Source organism: Balaenoptera ricei, chromosome 12 (assembly GCF_028023285.1).
Source record: "Balaenoptera ricei isolate mBalRic1 chromosome 12, mBalRic1.hap2, whole genome shotgun sequence".
In the NCBI taxonomy this organism is placed as follows: Eukaryota; Metazoa; Chordata; class Mammalia; order Artiodactyla; family Balaenopteridae; genus Balaenoptera; species Balaenoptera ricei.
Window position 1 is genome coordinate 19,937,260 of NC_082650.1, and position 18,463 is coordinate 19,955,722.

The 18,463-nt window shown below is 35.6% G+C and overlaps 1 protein-coding gene across 1 annotated transcript in view; it reads left to right on the top strand.

The window, feature by feature from the left end:
- The window catches only part of EPM2A (EPM2A glucan phosphatase, laforin), a 101,641-nt gene that overhangs the window by 39,145 nt on the left and 44,033 nt on the right, over positions 1–18,463 (top strand). Inside the window, exon 2 of the mRNA XM_059941054.1 lies at positions 13,322–13,496. Within this exon, the coding sequence (XP_059797037.1) occupies positions 13,322–13,496 (175 nt within the window). The remainder of the gene's footprint in view (positions 1–13,321; positions 13,497–18,463) is intronic.

The following is an 18,463-nucleotide window of genomic DNA, read 5'->3' on the forward strand; positions in this document are numbered from 1 at the left end:
ATTTGATAGAAAATTTTAATAGTTTTGTGCCAAATAAGCTGTTGCTGTTTTCACGGAGGAAAAAAATGTTAAAAAGATAGATGTCTAAACCTGAATTGATATGTTAATGAAAATTTCATTTCTTTCTCTTATGGTCATAGTTATGAATCACATTTCCTCTCTTCTAATATACAGGATAGTGATAAGCTGTTTGCACTGTGTGCATGAACATTTAAAAAATTTTTTTGTGGAAGATGATTCATAGCTTTTTACTGCTTATCAAAAGGATTTACGACCCACAGTAGTTAAAAAAAAAAAAACCTCTGGTATTTCATCATCATTACATATTTTAAAGTAGGTTTAAAAATTGTTTTAGAAGTTTTACCTCATCAAATATCAATCCTCATTTGTGCAAAGGGAAGAAATGGAGGAGCAGTGTATCTTAGTTAAGGATTTTAGAAAAACCTCTCAATTTCTTTATCTACAAATTAGGAAGCGACTGGCTGGATAATAGATTAGTTAGGTGGATTCATTGCAAGTTGAACAACTGAACCTAAAGTGCTCTGATTAATAAACCAGTAGGAACATGAGGGTTAATGCAACTGGCATTTCACAAGTCACTTTATTCTAGGTCCTTTCCTGCTAAATCTTTTTATTAGTAATTTAGGAAGCATGCTTATCAATCTTGCTGATGAGAGAAAACTGGGAGAGAGAGTTGCTATTTCATTTGAAAGCAGCAGTCTTGAAAAATATTAAGTCCCAAAGTAGGAATAAACCAGTGAGAAGAAATTAATAAAAGTCAAGTCTTGTATTTGCATTAGTAAGTTATTTTATAAAAATAGAGAACTAAAGAATTTGCTTTGAGAACAATTCAAAGTGAAAAGATTTGGGAGTTTCAATTAGTTTTGGTTTTAGGGAGAAGTTAGCATGGTTTGGAAAGAGATTGATCAGAATTTGTAAACTAGGTGAGTTGCTGGAAAAAAATGGGTGATCTTGTCTTTGGAACATGTAGGTCTGGACAGAGCTGTTAAAACAATTTGAACTTATTTTAGGGGTATACCTGTTTTGCAAATCAGTAAACAGTTTTGCAAACAGACTAGGAGTGGAAGAGTTGTAAGAGAAGACTAGTCAAGGGTTCTTATTGAGTTGTTATTGAACACCAACTGTGGTAGGTCCTGTGTTAAATCTTTAAAAGGATCATCTAATTGACTTTCCTCACAACAACCCTATGAGGTAGATAGTGCTACAATCCCTTTTTCACAAACAGGAAAACAGAGGCACAGATTGCTTAAATGATTTTCTTAATACTACTTACAAACAGTAAATGGTATAACGTGGGATGGAGTCTGAGTCTGGACCTTGAGTCCATGCACTTAACTGCTATAATATACTGCCGTCCAGGGAAAGAGTATTATGCAGCCAACAGAGGAGACTTTCAACAGAGTGGCCACTATCATTACATGCTGCAGGCAGGTAAAGAAAGGTGAAAAATGAATCTGACATGAGAGGACTTCATTTAAAGTTTTTTTTCAAGTGGGGTGATGAGGGCAGATGCCAAATTGTAGGCCCCTGAAGACTGAATAGGGAAATGAGGGTATTTGTTGGGGACCAGGCTAGTTAGAAGAAAAATAAGGTTATCAGAGATGGCGGTGGGGCAGAGACTAAAGGAAAACTTGAAGAGGAGGAATGTGGAGAGATTTAAGGCTAGGAGTAGAAGGGAGGAGAGTCTGTGTGATAGCAAAGAGGTTATACAAGACAAACACAGTCAAGAACTAGATGGCCTGTAGTCTCCCTCTCTCTTTTTTCTTTTTTTTTTTGTGTGTGTGAGGGGGCATGTGTGGGCAATTTTTAAGGTTTTAATACCATAAAATGCTTTTAGTTTTCCTGTTGATTTATTTAAAAATAGTTTACAATTAAAAATTTAATGCATTGGGTACTATTGAATTAAATCAGGTAGAGACAAGTGCTACCTAAAGAAATGTGGTTTATCTTCCAAAATGATTTGCTGGAGAAAGATGATGTGTTCCAAACCACTACCATCACCATCAATGGCCTAATTAGCATTTGTTTTCCCCAACTTTCCCAGGATAGCAGAAATCCTGATTTGTTTTGGTAGCAGTAGGATGAAACATTATTACTTTAATCAGTTATGGTACTCTTATTCATCTTGGCTAACAATTGGTCTAAGGATGACCGTGTTGCCTAGTTCTAGCTAATGAGATGTGAGAAGTCTTTTGGGTGAGGCTCCCAGGAAAGCTTTCAATTTCTCATGAAAAGGAACAAGGGTGCTTCACTCTTCTTCATGGCTAGTGGAGTGTCAGACATTATGTCTAGAGGTCACCCTTTGAACATGGGTTGACAAGCATGACAACAAAGTCAATGTGTGAAGGATGGCAAAGCAGACATTTAGAAGGCACTTGGTATTTCACCAGTTCTGGACTGCCTGGCTTTGTACCTCTTGCTACATGAGAGATATATGTGTATTTGTTGAAGTCACTGTTAGTCAGTTTTTCTGTTGCTCGTAGTCAGATGTAGGACTCAGAGAAGCAAAATTCTTTATCAGCTCTTTCTTATACATGTGTAGTTTATGGCTTTGGTAAATTTTAAGATAATCTACCTAATTGACACTCTTTTATTTTTACAGCCTATATGTCTCATTAAAAAGGTTTTAATCTGGCTTATCAATTTCAGAAACAATTTAGTCTTTAAAACTATTTGACCACTTTATTCAATTAGCTGTTCATTTCTAGTTTCTTTTCAGTAACTAGAGCAGTGCCTCTATGTTGTTTACATCAGCTGTATCTCTATACTATCAAAAAAATATTTTTGCCATGGAAGAAACCAAAGCATGAAGCAGAGATGGTTTTCACATCAGATCTAGATCAGCTCAAGGGAATGTCTCATTAAACCATTTAGGCCACATTCTAGAAAATCATAATTGAAGAGAGATTTCATGCCAAAGCATTTACTTACTATGAAACTACTAAAATGCCTGTCTGCTGGGTGAGCTGGGTTAGGATGGGGTTAAATGTAAAATAATCCTCAATGTTCTTCAGAGTTCCTGGGATGAATATGATTATTTTATGTTCTTTGCATCCAAATGAGATATGGCTACTAGGGAAGGTATTGCCTTCTGCCTCAGCATTATTTGACTTAAAGTACACAAAGGTAGGTGACATGAACGCTTTTGTCGTGGGCATCACAGTGTGTCAAATGGAGTAGTGAAATTTGGTTAGAGGAATTTGCTTCATATAGTGAGTCTAGTATTAATATAGATGCTTTATTTTTAATAGTGTGACTTGGATTTGTGTTCAGACAATGAAACACAATGAAATTTCTAGTCAATTCTGAGAGTGCTATGGAGAGAAAAATTGACCTGACAATTTATCAACAGAAGTCTAGACACTATTATAAAAATTGTTTAAATGACAGTAGGAAAATCAACATTAAAAATTATTAGAGAAATCAAATAAAAATACATTAAACACATGAATAAACATCTCTGCATGTGACTATAGAAAGTAAATGCAGTATGTAGAAATATATCCAATTATGCAGAGATGGAGCATTTTAATATTCCAATCTTCTTGTTTAATCCCTTGAGTCATGGCATTATTAGCTACCAAAAGATTTGATCACTTCAAATCAGGTGGTCAAATCTTTTGGCTTCTCTCTGGATTATCATCACATTGAATGAATTATTAATAATTCAGTCTTGGTGCTTTGAGTAAGCCTATTAAGAACAATCTAAGTTTCAGATTTTCTCTAAAACTTATATAAAAAGGAGAGCTCTGTTATTGTATTTAATTTTAAATGGAAGCATAATTGCCTGGTAATGACATTTTAGAGATGTTTTTAAAGAGAAGCTTCAATATCTGAGATGCTTCCCATTTTAAGATGTGTGTATCCTCATGAATCACTAATTAATGTAAATCGTCTGCAATAAAAAAAGTCTGACTTCCTAAATAATGGTTAGAAAAGTGGTAATTCTCTTTTTTGCTTTTCCAAGTCATGAAATCCAGTTGTTTTACAGTGCTTGCTTTAGAATTTGGTAAGTAATAAGAACCCCCTATGAGTCCATATTATGTTGTCACTTTACCCACTGAAGTAAACATTTGTTCTTGTTATCTGTTTTCTTCTTTGAATCATACTCATTCATACATTGTTGTGCTCTTTGTTATGTATCTAAAGCATACTCTGTTGTCATCACAGCTTGAGACCCATCCCCTTTATCACAAAACTTTTCTCAGTAGATGTAGCTCATACTGATACTCTATTTTCAGTCTTCTATATCCATGTACACACCGCAAATCTATCATAGTTTCCTTTCCTAGTGAGCCAATTGATCCTTTAAATAAATCTCAACATAGCATTCCAGTCATCATACATTGAAAAATGTCATTGGAGATGCAGCTTATTTGCAGTCCTTGAACAGTCTGCTCATGTATCAGTGTCTTGCGTAGTTTTAAAATTATTTTCACCATTTAGTTTAGTTTTGTTTCATTCACTAATTGCTTTGTGTAACCTTTGTCTAATCAACAATAGTCAATTCATTGTGACAATCATGTTTTAAATTTCATTTGTCTACCTCAGTTTACCACAGGACTGGATATACAACAAGCTCTCAATAATACTTGGATATTAACTGGATTAAATTCTAGAATATTTCACATATATGAGTGCATTAGTCTGTTCAGACTGCTATAACAAAATACCATAGACTGAGTGCCTTAAATGACAGAAATTAATTTTCTCACAGTTCTGAAAGTTAGAAGTTCCAGGTCAGGGGGCCAGCAGATTTGGTTTCTGGTGAGGACTCTTTTCCTGGCTTGCAGATGGCTGCCTTCTCACTGTGTCCCTTCCTCTATGCCTGCATGGAGAGAAAGATCTCTGGTTTCTCTTCCTCTTCTTATAAGGACACCAGTCCTATTGGTTTAGGGCCCCACCCTTATGATCTCATTTAACTTGAATTCCCTCCCTAACAGCCCTATATCCAGCTACAGGCACATGGGGGATTAGAGCTTCAACACATAAATTTTGGGGGTACATAATTTAGTTCATAACAATGAGATATTAAATTATTAGTAAATCTTTTATTGAACTATTGAACTATTGAATTTTGCTTTTCCCACAACCATTTTTAAATTATATTTCTTCAACCTAGCTTGATCTAAGCCTCCACTTCACCTATATCTTCTTATAATCATGGAAATTTTCCCTTCTAATGTTTTCTGCTCTGTATGGTTTGGCAGGTGTTAAGTTTTTCTTTAAAATTCTTAGCTGGAACTGATCAAGCCTCTTCGGGGAGTTTTACCTAAAAGATCCCCTCTGGAGACTTGGTAGAGAGTGAACCCAAGGCTAAGCTTTATTAATCACTCCTGCTGTTCCTGTTTTCCGCACACCTCAAGCTCACCTTTGAGAGAACCAACACATCACACCTGCCTACTAAACAACTGTCTCAAGGACTTTTGTCATCTCATAGAATTTGAAGAATATGTGAATCGTTTTAAGTCTGATTATTAATGAGAGCAAGTCAGGCCAGACCTATTATGTACAAAGGTCGGAGACCCCTGACTTGTGGTTCTATCAAGTAATTGTCTAAATTTTGACTGAAAGGGTTAGACAGTGTACAGATTTACAGAAAGGATGATGCTTATGTATCACATTTCAACTTACTATTCGCCATAAAAATAACAATCACCAATAATAATCAGTTTTTTACCTTGAAAGACAGTCACACACACATATACATATTTGCATGCATGCACGCACGTGTGCGCGCACACACACACACACACACACACGCACACCCCTGAGTCAGATGTTTGATTCATTACCATAATCATCCTGTCACATTTGATGTTTTCCTTTCTGGTCCTCTAAACTCTAGCCTCCTTAACAATAATATTTTCATATCTATTGTAGAAAAACCTTATTATCTCTAAAGCTAGTTCCTATTTTCATCATTGCTAAGTGTCTTTGTAGTCATTATAATTATTTTAAACCAAAACTCTTGGAGCTCTTTCCTGAATTTGTTGGATTGTTTTGTATTGGATTTTTCCTAGGAGTTATTTTAGCTTTAACTCTTGGCATGGCACTTGACTATATACACCTCCTATTATTTTAATGCAGTATTATTATACTGGAACTGGGCTCTTGTCTACATACGTACCTGAGTTAGTATAGAACTTTATTCATGCCCACAGGTAGTCATTGATTTCCTAATTTTCATTACCCAAATTTAATTTTTTTACCATTAGCATGAAGTGTTGTCTACTTAACTCTCTGCATTTAAGGTTTTTGCGTTCCTATAATCAAATGAGATAAAAATCTTGTAAATCAAAATATTCTTCCTAAATCTTGTATTATTTTTTTCTTATTAGCTTTCCTTGTTTTCTTTCTTAAAATTTAATTTTGTTGTGTGTGTACAGATTCTGAAAGCTTGTAAAGACTGTATAATTATATAAGTTAGATTTTAACTGTGTTCTTCCTCCTTATGATATCTATATATCTAAGTATCTGTACATCTATATATCTATATATCTATGTATATCTATCTAAGTCCCTGTTCCTATAGATTGGGGAGGATGGAACCCTCTCTAAGATGCCTGTGTAGGAGGGAAGGTTTAAATCCTCCTGTAAGGATTTACATTTGCTTTCCTGCTTCTGCTCTGCTTAGCAGATAAAGCTTCTTGTTGCCCTGTTATACATCGTCAACACAGGCAAGAAATTGAGTTTTTAAATAAATTTTCGTTAATGGACTATCCTCTCTCTCTCTCCATGCAAGAAATTTGTGTGTGACTGCAGTAGGTTATATTGAAGGTTGGTTGGGAGGAGTAGAGAGGAATATTATAGAAAGGCAAACAACTTCAAAGTGAGTATTAAAATGCTTGCTTTTACCTGCTCTCTGGTGGTCTCGTGACCAATGTGTTTGATTACTTCACTTTATGTAGTTTGCCAGCTGCATCTTGCCTTCTCTCTTCTCTTTCTCCATCTCACCTTTCCTTCTCCTTCTCAATCTTCATACCCTTTTCCCCCATCTTCTCCTTTGTTGATCGCACCTGTGTCCTCTATTCTATCATGCAGTTTACCTGTCTCCCATTGCTACTCCCAAACTCAGCTATTTTCTACCGTTGCATACTGCAATTTACCAAAGTGCTCAAGCGGAACAGGATCCACTCTCTCAAAGAGGCAGTTGGTTGAACAAAAAGATTTTTTGCATTTTAGTTTGTTTTGCTTTTGCCATTGGAACAGAAAATCAAAATACCAGAGTTGGTAATGATTATACCATATTTGTACAACTTTATGCACCAATAGTTTCTGAAGCAGTAAGTAACAGATGGGGCATGAGAGAGATCTGATTTGGGTGAATTACTAGCTAAAATTAGAGATTAATATGTTAGGTTCAAAATTGATGTTCGTGTGCTGGAAATAAAAACTGCAAGGTAATTAAACTCCAAAGAGGATAGACTCAAATAAAATAACATATGCAAAATAATTAGAATTTTAATTTTAAGTAGACTACACTATCCAATAGATTTTGCTTGTCCAATATAATTTCAAGCCTTCTGAGTTTATAAAAAATAAAGTCATTTTAACTTGAACTTTCAAACTTATAGAACTATTTAAAATAATGTGTTAGTCCAGATTTATAAATTTTTGAGGTTTCTTACTTCTCGGGCTTTAATTGGAGTGCCAGAAAGCAGGCCTCTTACTCCTTCACATTTATTTGCTTTATTTTAACTTACCTAACTTGCCTCAGTGAACAAATAATATTATGGCCAAATCTGCTCTAAGGAAATAGGTGTTTATTGTTAATTAAACCAACCCTTTTCTACTTTTCTGCCAATAACACATGTTAGTTTATCCTGCCTTAGTGAGTTGTTTGTATGTTTATTTATTTTAAATTAATGCTAATGAATGACTGGCAATGGGCGGCTCCAATGGAACAGATAATTCACCTCCTACAGGCTCCCTCCCCACCCCCATCCCCCCTCCAAAGAAGTTACTCCTTTAACCTTGTTACAGCACAGCCAACTGACTCCTTTATGAGGTAGAAGAGACCTGGAAAAGTCAACTGAACTTCTAGGTGTAAATCACTGTGGTAGTAAACAATGTGTTATACATTGTACTCTTAGGCCAGTCCTATGGAAAAGAAAGTGAGTTGGAAACTTAAAAATTCTCCAGTCTATTTGGAAAAAACAGACAAACCAAGATTTATTTATTTTTTAATTCAACTTTTTATTTTGAAGTAATTGTATATTCACATGCAATTGTAAGAAATAATACAGAAAGATCCTGTGTATCTTTTACCAGTTCCCTCAATGGTAACATTTTCATCACCACAGGGATCTCCCATGTTCCTGTTTTCTAGCCTCACCTGCTTTCTTCCTTCCCCAACCTCTAACCCCGGGCAACCACTAAACTGTTCTCCATCTCTATAATTTTTTTTTTTTTTTGATTTCAAGAATGTTATATAAATGGCATTATACAGTATGTGGAATTGGCATTTTTTTCAGTCAGCATAAGTTTTTGGAGATTCACCTAGGTTATTGCATTATCAATAGGCCATTCATTTTTTTGGCTAAATTATGGTATCGATGTACCACAATTTGTTAAATCATTCAATCATTGAAAGACATCTTATCACTTTTTCTGTGTTTTGTTTTTTGTTTTGTAGATTCCACATTTAAGTGAAATCATAAAGTACTTGTCTTTCTCTGTCTTATTTCATTTAGCATAATGCCTTCCAGGTCCATCCATGTTGGACTGATACTTTTGCCACCATATAGTTCCCCTCCCTATCTCTGATTTTCTTTGCTCTGAGGTTCTACTTTACATGATAATAATATAACCATTTCTGCTTTCTTTTAATTAATGTTTGCATGGTACATTTTTTTCTATACTTTTACCTTCCACTTAACCTATATAATTTGAAGTGAGTTTCTTCTGGCAGCAAATAGCTTGTTCACTAAAAAAAAAATCTACTCTGATAATCTCTGTATTTTAATGTGTATTTAGACAGTTTACATTTAATGACATTATTGGTATGTTAGGACTTAAGTTTGCTATTTTATTCTTTGTTTCTGAGGTTTTTCTTTCTCTCTCTCTGTTTCCTTTCTCTGCCTTCTTATGGCAATATGGTTCATAGTTAAACATTTTTTAGAATTCCGTTTTGATTTACCTACATTATACAAACATAACTTGTCATAGTTAACTGGTTTCATCATTTTGCCAGTTTAAATGAATTAGAGGAATCTTATTTCCCTCTTTATTTCTTTGCCCTTATCCATATAACTGCCTTAAATATTTCCACTACATCCATGTAGGGCCACATCAGAGAGCATTGTAATTTTTATCAGAAACTCAAGAGGAGAAAGAAAGTCTATTGTATTTACCCATATATTTTCTTACCGTGTTCTTCTTTCCTGATGTTCAACAATTTCCTTTCTGTTTATAGAGATCTTCTGTTTAGCCATTGTTTTTGAGAAGCCTACTGACATTAGAATGGCTGTTTTCCTAAATTGTTATTTTTCTCTGGCTACTTTCAAGATTTTTTCTTTGCGTTTAGTTTTCAGAAATTTAATGATGATGTGTTGCGGCATGGATTTCTTTTTGTTTACCCTGTTTGGAGTTTGTGCAACTTCTTGAACCTGTAGATTTATGCTTATTGGCAAATTTGGAAAGTTTTGAGACATTATTTTTCTCAAATATTTTTCCACCATACCCTCTCTCTCATCTCTTTTTAGGACTCCAATTACAGGAATGTTACATCTTTTGTTATAGTCTCACAGGTCCCTAAGTCTCTGTCCTTTTTTTTTTTAATCTGTTTTCTCTCTGTTGCTTAGATTGGGTAATTTCTGTTGTTCTATCTTGCAGTTTGCTAATTCTTTCCTTTGTCCCCTCCATTCTGCTCTTGAGCCTATCCCCTGAAGTTATTATTTCAATTGTTAATACTGATATTTTTCAGTTCTAAAATTCCACTTAGTTCTTATTTCCATCTTTATTTCTTTGCTGAGACTTTGTGATTTTTCATTTGTTTCAAATGTGTTCAATGGATTGTTGAGGCTTAAAATCTTTGTCAGATAGTTCTAACATCTCTGTCATCTTGATGTTAGCATCTTTTGAGCTTTTCTTTTTTCATTCAGTTTGAGATCATTGTGATTCTTGATATAATGAGTGACTTTTTATTGAAACCTCGACATTCTGAGTATTATATAATGAGACTGTGCATCTTATCAAATCCCTTTTGGTTTAACTGGATTCCTCTGATGCTGCTCCAGCAGGAGAGTGGAGGTACCACCTCATTACCCAGGTTCCTCACCCAATCTGCATTGAGAGCTGAAGGGACTGGACTCCTTATTACTACTGAATGGGGTGGGAGTTCCTGCTCTCCCCTACACCTGCACTGATACCTCCCTGGCTGAGAGAGATAGATGTGTCTTGTTACTTCTCCTAAAACATGTATGTGTAAAAATGAATAATTCAGAAAACTAATTCTAGGAATGAAGAATTCTTAGGAAGTCAATGTTACATACATAATTTTTCTTCAACAGTGTAGTTTATGTATATTTGAGCTCCTCAATAATTAAATTTATTTAAGTTACAACATTTAAATTGTTGTAAGTCTCTTATACTGAACAGTAGGAGCCATAGATATTATTCTTTTATTACTAAAAAGTAATACCTTCTCTTTGTAGCAAATCCAATGGATTCAAAATAGTTTAAAGTAGTCCTTCCATCCCAATTACATTCTTCAGATGTAACTACTGTTAACAGTCAGACATTCATCCATCAAGTTTTTAGTCTATGTTTACAGTTTCAGTCATGCTCCCCCACCTCACTTACTCACTTCTAGTTTTCCTCTCCAGCTTCTCTTTCTGTGCCTCCTTTGTAAGCTCATCCCTCTCTGTCCAGCTTTTCGATGTTGAGATGCTTTTAAACTTGGTTCTAGAAACCTTTTCTTCTCAATCCATATTGTTTTTCTGGGCTTCCCTGGTGGCGCAGAGGTTAAGAATCCACCTGCCAATGCAGGGGACATGGGTTCGAGCCCTGGTCTGGGAAGATCCCACATGCCGCGGAGCAACTAAGCCCGTGCGCCACAACTACTGAGCCTGCTCTGTAGAGCCCGCAAGCCAAAACTACTGAAGCCCGCGCCTAGAGCCCGTGCTCCGCAACAAGAGAAGCCATCGCAATGAGAAGCCCATGCACCGCAACGAAGAGTAGCCCCCGCTCGCCGCAACTAGAGAAAAGCCCTTGCGCAGCAATGAAGACCCAACACAGCCAAAAATAAATAAATAAATAAAAATTTTAAAAAAGAATGTATAAAGTATTGGGTTTTTCTGTGACTCACCTATATCCTTGTCTCAATTACCATTTATACTTAGATGACTCATAAACTTATTTTTCTAGTTTAGATCTCTGGTCTGAGTGTCAAATCAATAACTCTAACTCTCTACTTGACATCTCCTTTTGTATCTAAATAGCACTTCAAACCCCAAATGCCAAAACCAGACTGATGATCTTTCCTTCCAACTCTTCCAGATTTCACATCTCAGTGACTGGTACCACTATGTATTGAGTTGTATTTGCCAGAAGCCTAGGAGTCATTATTGGTTCCCGTTTTTCTTCACCTCCCGTATCAAATTAATCACCAAGTCCTGTGGCTTTTCCCTACTGAATCTTCCCACTCCTTTCCATTTCTACATCCAAGCTTTTACCATCTCTTTCCTGGGTTAATGCAGTATTTTCCTAAATGGACTGTCTATTTCTAATCTCATTGTGCTTGAATTAATATTTTACTCTATAACCAGAGAGATATTTTCAAAATAAAAATGTGGTCATGTCACCTGTCTGCTTAAAATATTTTAATTTTTCATTGCTCTTATGGGAAATACCTAAATCTTTAACATGACTTAGTATAATACCTGTCATATAGTCAACATTCAATAAATATTTGTGGAAAAATGTATAGATGAACTTATGTAGTTTACCGTATTGCTATTAAAATAGTATTGCCACACACATGTATGCATCTATGTATCTTTCTTTAATCTTATATTTCTGTTGGATATACTTCTAGAAGTGAAATTGCTAGTATAGTTTGATTTTCATCTATTAAATATCAAGGTTAGTAGGGCAGTTGGTTTAGTGCCTTGTAGCCATCAAGAGAAAAAGAGGAGTCTGAGCTAGGAAGATCAATGATGATTTATTAAAGGAGCCATCCTGTACCTTCTATCTGATGGAAGGGAGTTACATTCTAAAGAAATGCCCAATGACTTAAGGATTTTTTTAAATAGATTTTATGCCAAATAACCTCAGGTAAAATGTTGTGTAAGATAGAGCAAGGAACAAATGAGTCGAATTTTCATATTCATAATAAATGTGACTTTTCCTGTTTTATTTTGCTTACATGTTTTTCTTATAAATGACAATATATGGAAATTAGGTAGTTTAAGGAAAAGAATTATTTGAAATGGGGTGGTCACATAAGAAGGGCTAATAAAAATAATGTACGAATTACAATTTTCATAGAAATAAAAGGTCTGTTTACTAGTGTAGTTGATACTGGGCAGAATTGTGATGTAGGCAAGTAGTGTCTTCAGAGACATGTTCTTCTGTCTCTGCCTCTTTTGCTCCACTCACTGGAAAGAGGATGTGTGTCTTGGTGCTTGTGAAGTAGGCAGAAAACAGCATGAAGGTGTCAGGTGCCTGAAAGTTGGGGTCTAGGGGTATCAGTTTACTGATAGCTGTGCACTTATTAGTTCTGTGACCCTGGACAAGCTAGTTAATCTCTGTGATACTTAGTTTTCCCATTTGAAGCTAATACTAACCACTGATTTACATGCAAACTGGATTGGATGTGATATTTGTTTTATTATTTCTTAATGTATTTGTTTTTTAAAATTTATTGCTTGAGCTGATACTGAAACACTTTATTACTGATCTTAGTCATAAATTTGCATACCAGGAAGATAAAAGTATGCAGCTCAGGGACATTAATGGCTTTAAAAACCCTTTTCAGCAGCTTATCAGGCTACAAAATGACTCACAACAGGCTCTTAAGGCACTGAAAGGTCCCAAGAAATTCTGAGTTAATATGCTTTTGGAAATATCCATGTATTCAAAGGGAGCATAGGACTCTATGAAATTCATAAGTAACTCTACAAATTTTTACTGTGTTCCCTCTTACTCTAGTCTATTTTTGTTTATACTGAAATGTGTAGATTATGCAGCTTTGTATTTATTTTCATCTTACTATTAATTTTGTATCAGCAGCTCTGTGGCTGTTTAAGCAAAACATTGATGTAACTGCTTTGTTTGTCATTTCTTCTTGTTCTAGGCAATGGACCTCACCACGACCGTTGCTGTATTTATAATGAAAACAACTTGGTGGATGGTGTTTATTGTCTCCCAGTAGGACACTGGATCGAGGCCACTGGGCACACCAATGAGATGAAGCACACAACAGACTTCTATTTTAATATTGCAGGCCACCAAGCCATGCATTATTCAAGGTAAAAATAGTGCCATGTTTATAAGCATAGAAGTAGGACAAGGGTAGCATTAGGACAATGGAAGTATTCACTGTGTGTAAAACTGCAGCATCTCCCTTTGGAGGGTTATACAGGCCTGCAGTGCTTTGAGGAGGTAAATTACAGTGAATTACTGTGTGAGATTTTCTGGTTCTAGATGTGAAGGATCCTTTTCATAGAATTATTTTATTAAGTATATACCCTGGCATCAACATATTTTGACCAGACAGTAGTTTACCAATCTTTGTACTTACATAGTGGATTAAAAATAGAAACCAGACTAAAATATCATAAATCAGCATTTGTATCTTTTTTTAGACAATTTTTAAAAATTAATTTATTTATTTATTGTTTATGGCTGTGTTGGGTCTTCGTTTCTGTGCGAGGGCTTTCTCTAGTTGTGGCAAGTGGGGGCCACTCTTCATCGCGGTGCGCGGGCCTCTCACTGTTGCAATTTTTTAAAATTAATTTATTTATTTATTGTTTATGGCTGTGTTGGGTCTTCGTTTCTGTGCGAGGGCTTTCTCTAGTTGTGGCAAGTGGGGGCCACTCTTCATCGCAGTGCGCGGGCCTCTCTTGTTGCGGAGCACAGGCTCCAGACGCGCAGGCTCAGTAATTGTGGCTCACGGGCCCAGTTGCTCCGCGGCAAGTGGGATCTTCCCAGACCAGTGCTCGAACCCGTGTCCCCTGCATTGGCAGGCAGATTCTCAACCACTGCGCCACCAGGGAAGCCCAGCATTTGTATCTTTTATGCTACAGACCAGCTGTGAAACAAAAATTGCTGTCTCTTTATAAAATATTATTCAAATAAACTTGTGTGAAAATCTAGACATAAAACTAGATAGGATGTGATCATCTGCTCTATTATTGGGAGGGCCAAAAAGTGCCTTCGGTTTTTTAAGTAAAAATAAAAGAAACATTTTTCATTTTCACCAAGAACTTTATTGAACAACGTATTCACCCTTTTGTTCCACTACCTTCTGCCATTTTTCAGGCAACTTCATAATTCCATCTTCCCAAAACTTTTTATCTTTTTGAGCAAAGAACTGTTCCAGGTGCCTTTTACAGTCTTCCAGGGAATTGAAATTTTTTCCATTAAGAGAATTTTGTAAAGACCAAACTAGATGGAAATCCAAAGGTGCAATGTCTGGTGAATACGGCGGATGAATCAGAATTTCCCAGCCAAAGCTGTAACAGTTTTTGCCTGGTCATCAAAGAAACACGCAGTCTTGTGTCATCCTGATGGAAGATTACGCATTTTCTGTTGACTAATTCTGGACACTTTTCGTCAAGTGCCGCTGTCAGTTGGTCTAATTGGGAGCAGTACTTGTTGTAATTAATCGTTTGGTTTTCTGGAAGGAGCTCATAATAGAGGACTCCCTTCCAATCCCACCATATACACAACATCACCTACTTTGGATGAAGACTGGCCTTTGGTGCAGTTGGTGGTGGTTCATTTGGCTTGCCCCACGATCTCTTCCATTCCACATTATTGTACAGTATCCACTTTTCATTGCCCGTCACAATTTGTTTTAAAAATGGAACATTTTCATTATGTTTCAGTAGAGAATTGCATGAGGGAATATGGTCAAGAAGGTTTTTTCGCTTAACTTTAATATGTGGAACCCAAACATCAAAGCGATTCACATAACCAAGCTGGTGCAAATGATGTTCAACGCTTGATTTGGATATTTTGAGTATGTTGGCTATCTGCCGCGTGGTATAGCATTGATTGTTCTCAATTATTGTTTCAATTTGATCGCTATCGACTTCAGCTGGTCTACCCGAGTGTGGAACATTGTCCAGTGAGAAATCTCCAGCAGGAAACTTCGCAAACCACTTTTGACACATTCAATCAGTCACAGCACTTTCTCCATACACTGCACAAATCTTTTTGTGCATTTCAGTTGCATTTTTCCCTTTCTTGAAATAATAAAGCATAATATGCCGAAAATATTGCTTTTTTCTTCCATCTTCAATATTAAAATGGCTACACAAAAATTCACCAATTTTGATGTCTTTTTTTAAAATTCATGCTGATGTGACAGCTGTTACATACAATCTAACAAAATTGTTTCGAATGAAGTTAAAGACAACTAAGCACTACTAGGGCCATCTCACGGAAAAAACCGAAGGAACCTTTTGACCCACCCAGTGTTTATTAATAGATTTATTTTTATTTGTCTATTTAATTATTATACCAACAACATGTGCCATAATACAAATTCAAACACCAAAGAGGATGCTAAATGTAAAGTAAGGTTCAATATACTTTCCTTCATTCCTACTCACCAAAAGTGTTTATTTTTAACCATTTTATGGTTAGTTTTTCCGGAGCTTAAATCCAAGTCTTAAATAATATGCATATACTTTATTTGTTAATATGTCAATTTAAAAATAGCTTTTGATTCCCCTCTATGACATGAGAGAAATTTAGCTCACTTATCTTCTCTCCCCACTTCCAATCCCTACCAAGCTCATGAAAAAAATTTTTGTTATTTAGCTTCATAAAAATTCTATTTCTTGACTCGTACATTTTTGACAGCCCCTTGATCTCCTACTGTGTAAGATAAGAGATTTACTGCCCCTATATTTTCCTCCACACCTACTTCCACCCATTAACTCCTGTTTTTCATTACTTTTACATTTCCAAGGGTTATAGAACTTAGATTTAATTTAGCGAATATAAATGAGTCTTTCATACTCAAGGTGTACGTGCGCATGTTTGATGAATCTAGTAGATCTACAAGCTTTATTAGGAAGAGAAGTCTGCCGCTCCCCCTGCCTCCACACCTCCTCTCATTTGGTCTGTCCACAGGCAACCACTTTCACATCTTTAAGCTGATTATCGGCTAATTACTTTCAGGTAAATGATAAATAATATGATTATATTACTGCTTCTTGATTTTAGTTTTTGGTATTATTTATTGATTTCACACCTGAAAAATGAAAATTTAGCTCTTTTTTCTTCCCCTTCCCCCACCAACCTCAGTGACATCCTTCTATTGCTCAATCCTCCCAACATAGTTATGCCATCATTCTGATGAGATCGGTATGCCACATGTTTATTTGTATGCCTGTGTAAATTCCATTTAACACCCCCTAACTGTTCACACATGTCTAAGTCTTCTTTGAAGAATGTATAGCTTTCTGGTTTGCTGCTGAGTAGTTGAGGGCTTTATGGCTCCTAACCCTTTATGTTTGAGCTGAGTTTCCCTCCCCCCACTCTGGAGAAGCTGTCAGAGTCTTCATTTTCAATATTATGAAATTTCATAATGGAATGTCTTGATGTGGTTACTTTTTATGCATTTTGCTAACCTCTCAGTGAGTAGATTTTTTTAATTCTGTAAATTCTGCAAATTCTGCAATTTCAAATGTTTAAAGGTAAATTACTCGAATTATTTCTTTGATGATTTATTTCCCTTTCTGGACCTCCTGTTATTCAGATAGTGGAATCTTGGTCTGAGTCTTTTATATTTTGCATATCTTTGGGGGGTTTTTTTCTCTTCTTTCTAACAGATTTTCTCAACTTACTTAATCATCCATCACTACTATTTAGTTTTTAATTGCTGCTATCATATTTTGTTTTCTGGGAGCTCTTCATTTAATTATCTGAGTGTCTTCCAGTCCAGAGACTTGTTTAACCTTCCCCAGAGAATAAACCTCCAGTCTTTTGTCAGGACTGGGGAAGGAAAGTGTCCCAGCTGAGGAGAGTGGGAAGATGAATCTAGGGGTCTGGCTGTGTCCTAAACAGACTTGCCAGTTTTCCTTATTCTTTTCACCCACATCCAGAAGTACCTGGAAATCCCAGTTTCTGAGCCTGTTGGGGATGCTGTAGTATAATTCCAGACAGTTCTCAGCTTTCTCCAGTGTTGGCCTTAGGACTTAGTTTTTCTCAGTCTGCTAAATTATTCAGTAATCAACCAATTGCTTTACAGTTTCCACAATTTTTTTTTGTTATCTTTCCTCCTGTTCTCTCTTTCTTGGGGTTTTATGTGTTTAATTTTCCATAAAATCTCTTTATGCTTGTTTTAAAGGGATTTGGTGAAAGTTAGATGTGTGAAATCAAATTTTCTGCAATAGAATTAAAGTGAAATAAAGTATTCAAAGTGTCTAACATAAAACTTCGTAAAGAGTAGCTCAATAAATAGTACGTACATTCTTTATTTCTAACATTTAGTTTGTATTCTGTTACTCTGACCCAGATAAGATGCTACCATGTTAGAATGAGATTTTAAAAATCAGTGTGTACTTCCATATTCAGCCTATACTTGGTATCAAACTACATCTTCCTCTTCAATAGATTTTTTTATGCAAAAGAGTGAATGTTTGCATTAAAGACACAGATACCTAATTTAATGAGACTTTAGTGAAAAGGGACTGTATCTTCTGTATCTTGAAAAAGCTTACTGCCAATTAAACACATTTCAAGAGCCATAAATTAGAGTTTATGAAAGTCACACTTATATTCTTATAAAAATATTACAGTTTAGAAAATGTATTATAAAAGCTCATTTATTGTTTGCAGCCTCTTTGGCTTATAAGGAAAAGATATACAGTAATTTTCAAATTTCAATATTATTTTATACACTATAGAACAATACTTTCACACATTTTTGATACTGTTTTGTCTAGCACATTTTCCAAATGAATGGAATTAATTACTTTCGAGAAAGAGTGAGGAACTTGGTGCCAGCCCAGCTCTCTCATTTACTGCAGGGCAACCTTGGGACAATCCTGTAACAGTTCTGAATTTCAGTTTCCTGGTTTGCAAAGTGAGTTGGTTAAACTAGATGAATACTGAAGTCAGTTCTGGAAATAATCAAGGATTAAAGTTAATTTAAAAAGCTGAGCCTTATTCAACATTTTGCCAATATATTATACTGACTTAACAGTGACTATACTCCGTATCAGCTTCTTTGGTTTCAGATTCAGCCATCAAATGCCTG